We start from the raw sequence: 13,887 nt of genomic DNA, 5'->3' as shown, positions 1-13,887 counted from the left end.
CGTCTATTTAGATCTTTCAGCCATTTGACTCATTTTGACTTCTGATATGAGCTGGACGGACATGGATGGACAAGGAGAGCAGTTGCCATCATCTAATGTAAGTACAAACAACTTTTGTTGTCCTAACTTAAGATAAGACTCGACTCGCTTGATTATGTTCCTTGTCCAAACAGACAGCTGCGTAATGAATGGAACCACACTGCCCTCTAGTGGATATCCAGTGTGCGTGAGTGTGTATTTGAGAATCAGTAGGCATTTGTTTGTGGATCTGTGTGGATTTCGCGAAAAGAATGTCTCAAAATTACGTCACAGAGGAAAGCGATGAATGTGTGTAATTGGTGATCCACACATGCTGAAACTCAATTCACAAATACAATTTCAAGTTTTACAAATGTAATTTTTTTTTTTTTTTTTTTTTTACAAATTAAGTTTTTATATGCAAATACAACATTATTTGCAAAGACCAATTTATAAGTTACAAATATGAAATTTGCATTTGTGGATATCTGAACACATTTGCAAATCAGTGATTATTTGTAGATCACCCTGTGTGCATTTACAAATATTAATGACACAATTTTAACCCCATAAGTGAGGAGTTGTACATTCAACGTGCCTATAAGCATTATATAGTCATAATGAATCAAAAATCATTAAAAAGATAGAGCTGATCACAAATATGCTGCAAACAGCTGTTTAAAATTTTGTTGGTATTAGGTTGTACAGGCTGGTGCCCTGAAGGAGACTGATGTATTTATCCTGTGCTTTGTGACACCACAGTTCTGTGTCAAACAGAAGTAAAAGGCATTACAGGTTAGATGGCGTCCTCTTGCTGCATGTTTGAGACATTTCATCACAAGTTGTGGTTGGTGTGTAACGCTGCAGATTGACACACAAGGTTTGTTTTACAGTGACAAAATCAGACAGAATGTACTGTGTGTGTTCAGGAGGAATAGAATACTGACACATTCATTAGTAGAAGGGCACTGACGGAGTGCATAGGTCCGAGACGGTAATAATTCCACCACCTGACAAAAGGACTACACAGAGACATAAGTCTCAGAATGGTTGCAAATTTGTATTATTATACATCTGACTGAAATCCTTTGTTCTGATTGGGTGATTTGCGTGTAATAATTGCAATAATTTTCACAATAAATCATCCAAAATTAACAATAGCCACATTATTGACTGATTCTGCACCATTTCAGGCAACATTATGAGTGAATGCGGACCGATTTTGTCATAACGGGGCAACAATGTTTCGCGCATGCACAGGGGTGATGCATTGCAGACGAGATCATGGCGGAGAGCAGAAGGTTTGTGTCCGTGGATACTGATTTGTTTCTAGTAAAAATAACCAAAAATAAAAAGAATAAAAAATGACTTAGCAAATTTTTCACACAATTGTAAAGATAAATTTATTAACTACACAGATGTATAATAAAACAAATGGTGACTGGTTTATCGGGCAGCATACTGTAATGTCAACCCGAGGGATCTCCAAACCAGTCACTATTTGTATATTATGTGATCTAAAGAGGAAAAAAATAACACATTGCTAAAATACCCTTGGCCGTATGAGCATCGTCTTCTTTAGAATTTCAAGTTTTTTAATTAATTATTAAGAGCCTGTTGTCTTACAATTTGTACATGTTCATAAGCCCCTCTATCAATCAATCACTCATAAAAAAAAATTAGCATTTTAACAGCATTTGCAGGACGTATTTTAAGAGGCTAAAAAGTCACATTCTGTTCATATTTTTATTTCAGTTCCTATTTTTATTTCAGCATGCATGTGTATATATGTACATGAGCTTTTGACAAGAGTGGAAGTTAGCTTTGAGTTAGCGGAACTTAGCGTGCATGCTGACTGTGAAAAGTCTTGTAAATCCTTCCAGAGGTGTTATCAGCTTACACAAACAGTGTTTTCAGTTTTAGAAGTGTTTATTTCTCACTAGCTTTTACATAATATATGATAAAGGTGGTATATTTGGCAAAAAACGAGGCAAAGTTAGCAGATAGTGACACCAGGAAGTGACATCACCACGCAAACGTCCGCGAAATCGTACCATAAAAATAAGAACAGAATGTGACCATTTAACCTCTTAAAGTACTTCTTAAAATAGGTCAAGGTTAACCATCTTTGAACTTGTTGAAGGTCTGTATCCCAAGAATGTTCCCAGTGAATTTGAAGTTGTCCCATTACGGAACAATGTATTTTGTACATCTTATTTTTCAGTGTTTGGACACATGCTGATGCTCTCACTGTAAAATCCATAATCAAGTTGTGTATCTGCTCTGGTACATGTCATTCAGACACAAAATAAATGTTGTTTTCTTTCACGCTGAGTCCATTCCACCAGCATCTACACTGAAAAAAAAAATAACTTGGCATAAAATCGAAGAAAATATTTATTATATACCAAACAATGCCTGTGTGGTATGTTGTGCTTTGACCATAAAACTCACAACTGTAGTGATAATTGACACATTTTTGCCCTGCTATTTGTCTTTGGACGATCCTTGGATCCAGTTGGAATGATTTTGTGCTACATCAACAGTTTCATTTACATTTCTCTGGGCATCATTCAGTACACAGGTTCCCCATTTCTGAGAAAACGGACAAGACAAGGATGTTACCTAACGACAGTTAAATGTTTGCTTTTGGAAAATAAGGATACACCACAAACCACTGCTACCTTGGACCACTTAGGGCACAGTGCAGTTCTTAGAGTTAATGGATGTATTTACAAGTAGCTCCAGTTTTGTCTCGAAGAACTGCTGAGTACACCTGGCGTCTTTAAGTCTCATCGACACTACATGTTTCCAGTTTTTGAGCTTTGAGGTCCTGTTGTCAAACTAGGGTTTGTGTCTTTTGTTCCAAAGACTGTCCATCACAAGTGTGCTTCTCCACATTGGGCAGGTTTGCTGGGCAGCCCAAAGCGGAGTGGTTACAGCTGAGGAGAGAGATGGAGGTCCTAACAGACCTGTGGCTTACTCAAGCCCTAAAATCTCTGGCTCTCATCAACTCCAGGTCAGTTCATGATTCCAGTGAGCTTTTATTTTCCTGATCACAGTCTGAGTCATGTTGCTTTAAATGTGTCCTGTCCTTTTTCTAGGCCAAACTGTGTGAATGTGTTAGTGACTACTACCCAGCTCATCCCAGCCCTGTCTAAGGTCTTACTGTACGGCCTGGGCTCGGCTTTCCCCATAGAGAACATTTACAGCGCCACCAAGACAGGTGAGGACAATCAGGAAACAAGCTTTTGCCTTCTAGCAGGAGGTACAGATGATCAAAATGCAGACTCAGCTCTTTAAAACTCATTTGTGCCCTCTATCAGCATCCTGAATAAGATCCAGTCATAGACCTATACAGACTTGTATAAAGTACCTCAAAGTGATACTTAAGTGAAAGTACAAGTATCTTAGCATAAAAATACTTCAGTAAAAGTTAAAGTCTCCTTTAAAAATATTACTTGAGTAAAAGTCTTAAAGTATCTGACATTCACTGTACTTAAGTATCAAAATTTAATTTATCATATAAAATTTACTTTAAGTAAAAGTATTGAGTAAAAGTAAAATCCAAAACGAGTAGAGTGAAACAGCAACACAGGAGGCCAGTGTGGTATCTGGAGAATCCAGGAGGGGGCCTCAGCCCCTATAAAAGGCTGGTTCCGCCTCTGGCGGAGCAGTTGGTGTTGGTGACGAGGATGAGTGAGCAACAGGTGGATGTATGGAGCTGTAAAGAAAGTTGCCGTTCTTTTTCTGAAGACGCAGTCATTTTTCTGGAAGACCCACGCACACTTTTCTGTTCAACACAACAGCCAGGCTCGTGTGAAACAGAACAGTCATTTGTGCCAAATTTAAGGAAAAGTAAAAAAAAAAAACTTTTCAAGCATCACCACCACCAACCACTGCAAAGCAGCCAAATGGAGTGCTGTTTGGGCTCTCAAATCCAAAATGTGGCGCCACTTTTACACAGCACTTCTCTGCGAAATTTTCAAATGAAATAAAACAAAACAGACACGCCGGCCAGTTTTGTCAGTACTGAAGTTTTCCACTTAAGTGTGTGTTAATTCAGATCATGCGCTGGACTCCAGCTGGAACCGATTCGTGTGTATCGGTACATTTGGCGTCCAAAGCACAGATGGTTTTCACCGTCCACAGTCTTCTTCTTCCTCAGTGGGGGTGCAGATTCAACCTGTCATCTTTTAGTTTATTGTCTTTTAAACTTGTTTTATGTCAAACACAACACTTGATGCTGCAGGGCTGAACGTCGCTGCGTTTCGGCTGTAGAGGACTGTATCTGCTGGGCTCCGGCTTACTTTCACCTCTGCAAACAGGCAGTGCCAAATCAAATTTCTTCTACTTTTATATTGTAATAACAACTAACGAAGATGGTTAAGGGAAATGTATTGGAGTAAAAGTATACATTTTACTGAGAAAATGTAGTGGAGTAAAAGTGAAAGTCGCCAGAAATGTAAATAACGAAGTAAAGCACAGATATGTCAAAATTCCACTTCAGTACAGGAACGAAGTATTTCTACATCGTTACATTACAACACTGGACCTATAAGAAATATTTTGTCATCTTTTTAATGTGCAATATGCTGTTAATGTCCCCATTGTTATGATATACAAATAATGAATGTTTATGAGTTCAATGGTACGAATATTTCATGAGGTTAAAGCTGGAACAAACCATTCAACGAGGCGAAAAAAAAGACTGTATTTCCTCAGTCCAGCCAAAAATCACATCCGCTTCTCATGAACAGCTCTCATGCATCCAGATGGCTTACAGCGGAGTGGATGTGGTCTGTGTGTGTTACAAGAATTAGCACAGTCAATTAGCTCAATCGAATTAGCAACTTGCTTGTGTCGTTGTCCCGCGCGTGCTCCCACAATGGGGTCGCCGTTTGTGCACACGTGTACTACAAAAAAAAAGAGACTGTTACATCCTCAGTGCAGCGAAAAAAAATTCCACTCAGAATTAGTCCAGCTTTTCATTCTAACTCCTGCTAAGCGCCTCCAGTCAGTGCAGTGGATTTGTTTTGTGTGTGATGTGGGCGAGGGTGGTGTGTGTGGGTGGGGTGTGTGTGTGCATGCAGAGCCTGCAAGGCATACGCCAACTACGCGGTCGCTTAGGTCCTCCACGCCACCAGGGGGCCCCGAGAGCACCGAGACGTTGTGATAAAAAAGTAAATATATACATGAAATTAAAATAATATTGAATAATTTTAAACGGAAATGTATTACACCCGAAAAAAATAAATTCATTTTGACAAATACCAATACTAGGTTAATTGATGCCTCCTGTTGGCTGCTGCCACCGTTGGGGAAATTTAGATGCACCGCTTGGGTCAGGTGGTCGACTTTCCTCATGACTAATCGTGAGGAAAGAAGCGCGAGTGAAAGTCATGTCTCAGAAAAGAAATTATCCCTCTGAAGCGGAGAAAGGAAAAAGAAGAAGTTGGAAGACGAGAAAAAAACAACAAGACAAGGTAGGTTTGCATGTCCAATATTACAATTTTTGTTGTCATTATTTGCGAAATGCTCCGTTCGTTTAGTGTAAAGTGCTTTAGGTGTCTTAAGTCAGAGGCGATTTGCTCTAAGACTGCAAGGGAAGCTCAGCTTCCCCTAAAATGTCAAAAAATAAGTGATCAAATATATACTGTTGTGTGCACATGTCATTGACTAAATATGCGCTACAACGCGCTCAACGTTTGTTCAGAATCAGCTTCTTATCACTGGTAATGACGCGGCTTTCCGCTCACTCAAACCCGCAGCTTCAAAGCGCTTTAAACAGTGTAGCGACACAAAGCATGCAGCGAAACGAGACGAGTCATTGGATAAATGCTGGGCTTTGTCCCGCCCGTCGGACGCTCAGCGTGTCTGGGGGTCTATGGGGCAGTGGGCTGGCCCCGGCTGGCCCCGGCTGGCCCGGACGCTCAGCTTCTGCATGATGATTGGATGATCTGTCTGAGGTTGAATCCCTTTTTGATTGACAGCGAAATGAGCGAATCAGCGATCTTTTGGTGTGAACATCCGTGGGAGCATTTTCATTCTGTTCTGAGCTGAACCGGACGCTTTTCCAGTGCTCGTAGTGGCATTTTCTTGTGTTAAAATGACTACCGACAAATCGAGCTTCTATTTCTGGTGTTTTTTTTTTGGGGGGGGGGTGTAGCTGCGTGTGTTTGGAGACTGACTTCTATCGCAGTTTCTGTCCCTACCGAGCAGCGGGTGCTGCTGAGCTCCTCCACCGTCACAAAGCACTCACAGACGGACACACTCACACTAGCCTCGCGCCAGGCCCAGGTAGCGAGCTAGCAAGCTGCACATAATGGCAGGACAGTTTGAATGTTGTGGACCGGATTTTGGCGAAGCCATTTAATAGTCTTCCTTACGAAGAAAAACTTAAACAGCAGGGCAGATCAACTCAGATTAATTTGGTGCAAAAGGTGGGGAAAGTAGCTCAGCTCTCAATGGTTTGCAGGCCAAAGTTAAGCAATAGCCCCCAGTGCAATGTTTGTGCATTGCTATGCACACACATTGCTGTTATGTTGTGGATTTCTATGTTCATTTTGGAGATTAAGTATTGTATTTAATTTTGATTACAACTTTATTTTTTCTGTAAGCTAATGTGAATGTCATTTGATTCTGTTTTGTATTTGGATATTGAACATTTTGCACACCATTGCACATCTGAAAGAAAACTATTTAACGTGTTTACTATAAATGCAGTCTCCTGCCTGCTGATGTTACTTTCAAATAGTTAAATTACTGAGCCATACTTATACATCACTATGTATAAGTTAATTAAAACATTTATGAGTTTGCTACCCCTTTAAGGTTAAAAACAAGAATGACACTTGTATGAAGTAAGATAATTACAAGTAATGCTAATGATTGTGGGTACGTTACACATATAACAGTGTAGCCTATGGAATAATGAGGCATCTGGTGCTGAGGTGATGGTAGGGGGGCCCCCAATGAAATTCTGCTTAAGGCCCCATAAAGGCTTGGGCCGGCCCTGTGTGCATGCATGCTTTTTACTTTTTTCTTTCTATTTATATATTAAGTGTGACATACACGTAGCTCCTTTTGCTCATTTAGGGAATAACCCTGTTGTGTCTGATGATTTTTGGATGTCAATGCTGGATTTTAAATGTTGAATATTTTACCAATGTCAGCGGTATATTTTATGGTTGCAAATCTCATGATTAACCAATCAGATTCATAGAACAAATAGTAGAGAAGCTTGAATCTTCGACTGGACTAAAAAAAAAAAGTCTAATATTTTAAATGAAGCCTTCTAATTCTAAGACCCAAAATCCTCCTAAGGTAACCGTGCTGGATCTTTTCTGCTGTGTGACCTGCTTCTAGTGCCTTTTGCTTCATGCATTTGGGAATAACAGTGTTTTGTTTGCATCTCAGGTTAAATCTTAAGTGGTTTCTAAAGTTAGCTATCTTTTTAGCAGTCTTTTCCAGCTTACGTACCAGTGCCAGAGCCTCATGCCCACAGTTGGTCGCAGTGTTTCTGTGTAGGCTCTCAGTTGGCCGGGTGGTTTCCATAGTAGAGAAGCTTGAATCTTCGACTGGACTGTCCAGTCAAAAATTCAAGCTCTGGACAGTCAAGGACTGGACAGTCCCGTGGAAGATTCAAGCTTCTCTACTATGGAAACCACCTGGACAACTGAGAGCCTACACAGAAACAAATCGTAGAACAAATGTAATTGTATTAGAAGTAGTTTATGTACACTGAAAAAATAATACTTGGATCAACTTTAAAAAAATGATGTAATTTTTTAGTTATTTTTTTTTAGTTTTTCACAGTGTATATTTATGATTTGGTAAAGTGATTCCAGCAGATTTAAACTGGAAACCACAATTTTCCATTAGACCAATGTAAATAAGTACTTTGAATGAAGTGCACTGATGTTTCACTTTTTTCAGTGTAGCACTACTGAGCCCACAATGAATTTCCCTTATAGGACGATGAAGTATACAAAGTGGCTATTTATATGGTACCATATTCCTTCTTCACAAGTCTCTTCATACCTGTATTCAATAACAAACTGCTGTGATCGTGCAGCATCCAATAAGAAACCGTCGTGATTATCGTGAGACAAAGATGAACGTTATGATGCAGAAGCTATAGAGATGGCAGCTGACGAATTTGAAAGTCAAAGCTTTGGGTTTGGGTTGTATATGACTTTGGGTAGTTTACATAACAGTGGGTGCTAAAGTAATAGCAATTTGTGGTTTGCTTACAGTATTGTTTCAATAGCAACGTGCTGAAGTATATCATATTGTATGTATTGTCTTGGGGAAAAAACTGCATTCAAATAAATTACGCAATCCTGAGCGTTTTGTTTTTTCCTCTTTTTCAAGGCAAAGAAAGCTGCTTCGAGCGTGTTTCTCAGCGGTTTGGTCGGCGAGCAGTGTATGTCGTCATTGGAGACGGAGCTGAGGAAGAGACCGTGGCTAAGAAGGTAAAGCTCACTCTGAACTCAGCTGTCAATCAACTTCGTTATTTTCTCAATCTTAGGGTCCTGTCCCACTGGCATTGAGGAGGATTTGCGTATGGATTGCGCACAAAATTGGCCCATAGTCGCCAAACATCCGCAATATCTGTGTAACATGCCTATATGAGTCGGCCGTCATCCGAACGCGCCCGTGATCATCCGCAGAGGCACGCATGTCCGCAGCCAGGATTTTTGAGTAGTTCAAAAATCTGGATGCGGATAACATCCGCTTTACATACTCCTTACATACTCAATTCATACACAATACATACTCACTCTATGCGCTGTGTATCTGCCGTTAACCGCTGATATCCGCAACTGACAGGGATTTGCGGCTTGGCAGCGGACCGGGACAGTGTGTAAAACAGATATATATCGTGCCCATCATGTCCACATCACAAACTAAAATATGTTGTAACGAATGCATACAAACTGGCCACAAATAAAGTGTTTTTATTACATCTGCTTTGCAGCTGATTTGCAGACAATCTGTGAATGCACGTAAACCCAAAGTACTATATGTGGCAGAAAGCGACATACCTGCCAGTCAGTGCCGGTCCGGCTGTGTAAATCCACAAAGACGTAGCTGCTGCAATCCAGGACTTTTATTTAACAGCAACAAAAGGAAGAGTTGCTGTTGATAGCCACAACTCATGCTGAAGTCTGTTTTCTGTGACACTCTCAAAAAAAAGAAAAAAGAAAAAAAAGAAAAAACACCATCTCACACCCCGAGCAGCTTCCCCCCTTCCGCTCCCCAAACTCATGAACAGATAACCCTCGCATGACAACATGAACATGGTGTTTGGCAATGCCAAAACCTTTGCAAGCGAGTAGGGTTGGGTATCGAGAACCGATTCTTTTCGGGCATCGTTAAGAAATGATTCGATCCACCGATATCAATAGTCTTTTTGCTTAACGTTTCCCTTATCGGTCCTTCAGAGCGGCCATTGTTATTGAGGGTGTTTGTCGGGAAAATGATCATTTCTCTACGTTGAATACAGACCTTGCAGCGATTCTGTAATCAACTGTTTCTGCAGAGCAACTCCAGTTTGAAGCGTAAACCACTGAAGCAATGCTTTGATCCAGTGGCTCGTTGGTTCTTTGATTCGCAGTTCTTCAGAAGCGGCAAGTCCGCTTCTTAACCCCTCTCAAAGCCATTCAAATATGTCAATCCTGAGTCACTTTTGTGTGGATTAAGTCACTAATTGGGACTCTTGTCTCTTCTGGTCACACAGCTCCAAACGCTGCGCGGCTCTCTGCTGAGAAAGAGTCCAGTCAGAATTAATAACTTCAAACCGAATCGTGCTTTAAATAAAATGACACCTCTTTCCAAATGCTGTGATACAGACAAGAAACTACAATCGACTAAAACATTTTTTTCCTCCCAAAATGAGACGTCCTGCATTTTTTATGAATTACATTCTGATGTGCAGCACAGCCAGCTGCAAGAGCTCAGCTCAGATGTATGGCATTCATGCCAGTAATGTCTGAAAAGAAATGCTTTTGACAAAAACTACAGATTTTGTTTATTTATATTTATGTCCAGAGATCAATGATCCACCGTGTAGAGTTTATTATGTCCAGAGTTTAAGGATCCAGTAACCAATTTCACATTTATTTACTTTAAGATTCAATAAAATGTTGTTGACATAGAAAACCTGTAAAGCCTACTTTTAGTACACAGAAAATTCACAAGAGGTATCAATAAGGGAATCGAAAAGGAATCGGATCAATAAGCAGAATCGATAATGGTATGGATAGATAAAATCTTATCAATACCCATCCCTACAAGCGAAGGAAGGCCCAAATCTTTAGGGTCCTGGAAAATACTTACCATGTCCTAAGACAATGACTAGAACTCTTTGGTACTTGGTGTCAATGCAGTATTCTTAGGTACCACTTGAATGACTGTGTCAAATGAATGGGTTACTAAAATGAGGAGCATCACTTTCATTGGGAACATCACCTACGACATTCTGGCCATGTGTCGTGTTTGCTTTGGCATAATCCAGCACACTGTGGAACCACACTGTGCTGGATTATGCCTTCTTGGCAACCACTCAAGCTGACAGCCAGTGTGTCCCATTTATCTACTGCCATGAGCGTACTTTTCCAGTTGCTGGGGTCCTCGTCACTGAGGTCACATACAATTTGAATCAAGCACTATGTCAGAGAACCACACTACATGACCAAAATGTCATACCTGGCCTTAGAGACCCATCTGAGTCTCTACGTGACTGTCCACTTTACCCAAATACATTTCAGTGGGACCCAAGGATCCTCTGAAATGACCAAGTAGCCTACCAAAGACATCCAGTCATTGCCTTTGGTCACTGGTTCGTGACTTGGTCTCACAACCATACAGTAACACCCAGCAAGACCTTAAATACTTGGGCTTTCCTCTACTGCAGTGGTATTGACATTACCAACCAACTCTGTCTAGGGACCTTATGACTCCATAAGCTCTTTCCAGCTGCTTCTCTGTCTTTGGACCCTCAGTCTCAAGGATCCAGAGACTGAATGCCATTGTATGACTGCGTCTGCTGAGATACACGAACCTCTCAACAACTTCAACACTTTCACCAGCTCTGAATAAACCTCTAATAGCTGAGTCCAGTGTGTAAAGCCCTGTGAACATCTGATGGCTGGAAACACAGTATCCAAATGCAGTACTGATTAAAAAAAAAAAAAAAATTGACCCAGAATCCACACCTGGAAACCAAAAACCGAAACATCATCTTACTCCTGATAAATGAATCCTTCCTGAATCTTTGTCAAAATTGCTGAAAAGACACAACAAGGCAAGTGGTCGCATAACCTCCCAGTTGAAGATTTTTAAATTTTTTTGATTAAAATATTTTTGGTGATTTGGTAACAACAACCTGTAAACCAACAGTCAGGCTTTCATTCGATGCACTTACCTCAGTAGGCAATGTTTCTCAGGGCGTTTTCACACCTGTGCTGAATTACAAACGCCTTGTCAGAGCTGTTGATGTCAGTTGAGACGTCCATGTGCATTTCCACAGTAGCAGTGTGTGGTTGTACCACAAGGGGGCACAATCCTTTGTAGGGCTCCACCTGGTGTCTGTTAGCATGCATGCTAACACCACAAAATGTCTTGGAAACGACTCCAGAAGTGTTATCAGGATACAAAATAACCCAAGGACACAAGGTTAGAAAGGTTTTTAGTGGGTTTGAAATAAATGAAGAATTTGGTTATAGTTGGACATGGCTGTAATGGGTTGGTATGAGGTAACACCAGAATCTGAATCCCATCATGTGGTGTCACCTCTAATCCAAGGCTCTTGTTAAACATCAAAGCTTTGTCAACAACTTTATGACTCAGTGTTTTGCATCAAACCTGTATTTTATTTTATTTTAACAAAAAATTTCTCTTTCCCCAGAAAAACATGCCTTTCTGGAGAGTGTCCTGTCGGGCCGATCTGGAAGCCCTGAGCCATGCACTGGAGCTGGATTACCTCTAGAAGGCGCCAACTGTCATGTTTTGCTCAAAAGCCCAAATTCTGAGGTGCTCCTGTGTTCCTGAGTCAGCAAAGCTGCCCTAAGAGACTGATCCAGAGTCAGGATTGGTATGCTGAGGTCGGGCACATCTGATTTCTCACTCGGCTCTCAAACAGGACTGTGATGAAAAACGAGGCTGCGGCGTCATAAACGTGAACGTGAAGCCAAAAGTACTGGACCAAAAAAATATGATACACAAAAACCAACGCAACAACAATTCATAACTGGACCCCCACCACAACTACCACCACCACCCTACTGTGGTTAACAACGCAAATCATTTTATTTGAGACACACGTTGAGACTTTTTGTACCCGAGTGTTGCACTGAATGCAAAAAGTTGGCTCTTGCACAAAGTGATCATGTCTGCATTGACAAAACATATTTAATTTCTCATGATCTGCTGTGTGTTTTTAATTTGATGCAAAACTTACATCTCTCACTGACTGATACCCCTTTAAATACAAAACTAACATTATTTTAGAATTGCTTTTCTCACATGTAGGCTGCATAAAAATCAGATATTCTTAACTTGATAAATGATGGCTATTAAAATAGTCTGATTATATTTTTACCGTGAAAATGTGAGCTATTTATTACTTGGTTAAGGAGCTCAGCATCATAAACCCTCTTACAAAAACAAACACTACGCTCTTGTAAAAATGTTTTGATAAGATGTCATCTTCACATGTATAATAGGCTGGTGCTTGAATACTTACTTTTTGTATATGTTGTCATTTTTTTCCCCCCACGATTAATTCCCGAATAACCTGTTTGTAATATAGCAGATGAACTGGTATGATCGTGCATGTGCTTCTTACACAGCCTGTCAGCTTAGCTTTTATTTGTATATAATGTTTTATTGTCCATTTGTTTTGACAGGTAAAGTAGATTAATAAAGGTAAATTAATTGCATTTTGGGGAAAGGCAAGTTTGATTTTATTTTGTTGCAACTGAATTCCGTAAAACAGTGAATGAAATTAAATTTAAATCATGCATATGTTTGTTTTAATTTGGTATGACAGCTCCCATTTGGTACATTTGATAACAAAAATGGACAACAGCATAGGGGTAACATTTTCAGAACGAAACACAAGTTTAACCTCATAAAATTTAGAAGAAAAAAAAATCACACAGCCATAAATTTGCAAGAAAAAAGTCATGCCACTTGTGAGGGAAAAAAAAAAACATATATTTACAAGAATAAAAAAAATATTCCGAGACACAGAATTCTCACAATCACAAATTTTCAAGAAAAAAATGACTTCTGAGATTATAAAATTGTACATTTTCATGAAAAGGGTATATTTTCAGGGAGGAAAAAAATATTTATGAGAAAAAAACTTCGATATTCTCTTAGATCAAAAAGTCATAAAATTGTGAGAAAAAAATTCAATATCTGAGATTAAACCTGTACAGCCTTTACAATTTCACAAAACTGGCAAACATTTAGGGCCCCTTCACACAGAACACGAAAGATCCAGAAACGGGAAGAAAATACACAAACCAAGAACACAATGGGGAGCTATGAAACATTCCACCTGCTGTCGGGAGGGATGTACGGTCAGACAGGCGTGCACAATACCGTGGCGACGGTTTCTTGCATGCTCGTGTTTGCGCGCACAAACACAGTGTGAGCACCCGGAAAGTCGGAGCAAAAAATTAATAAAACACCAGAATGTATAATACGTGCTTTAATTTATTTCCATGTGAGGACAGCATGCCGACGTCCACGACTCACAGTACAGTTATGTGAGGTTGTATTCTACAAACCAGTACAGGTGCTCTCCAGCTGTGACTTGCAAGCACAGATATCTGAACAGTTGTAGGTCACAGG

General features: G+C 40.1%; 1 protein-coding gene across 1 annotated transcript; it reads left to right on the top strand.

The window, feature by feature from the left end:
• The first annotated feature begins 1,302 nt into the window (after window positions 1-1,302).
• LOC117507742 (eyes absent homolog 2-like) lies at window positions 1,303-12,237 on the top strand. Its single transcript, XM_034167555.1, has 5 exons — window positions 1,303-1,319; window positions 2,927-3,037; window positions 3,123-3,244; window positions 8,395-8,495; window positions 11,933-12,237. The coding sequence occupies exons 1-5, from the start codon at window positions 1,303-1,305 to the stop codon at window positions 12,011-12,013; spliced, it is 432 nt and encodes a 143-aa protein (XP_034023446.1). The 3' UTR covers window positions 12,014-12,237.
• The last annotated feature ends 1,650 nt before the right edge of the window (window positions 12,238-13,887 follow it).

Source organism: Thalassophryne amazonica, chromosome 3 (assembly GCF_902500255.1).
Source record: "Thalassophryne amazonica chromosome 3, fThaAma1.1, whole genome shotgun sequence".
Taxonomy (NCBI): domain Eukaryota; kingdom Metazoa; phylum Chordata; class Actinopteri; order Batrachoidiformes; family Batrachoididae; genus Thalassophryne; species Thalassophryne amazonica.
This window is presented reverse-complemented; position numbering and strand designations above follow the sequence as displayed.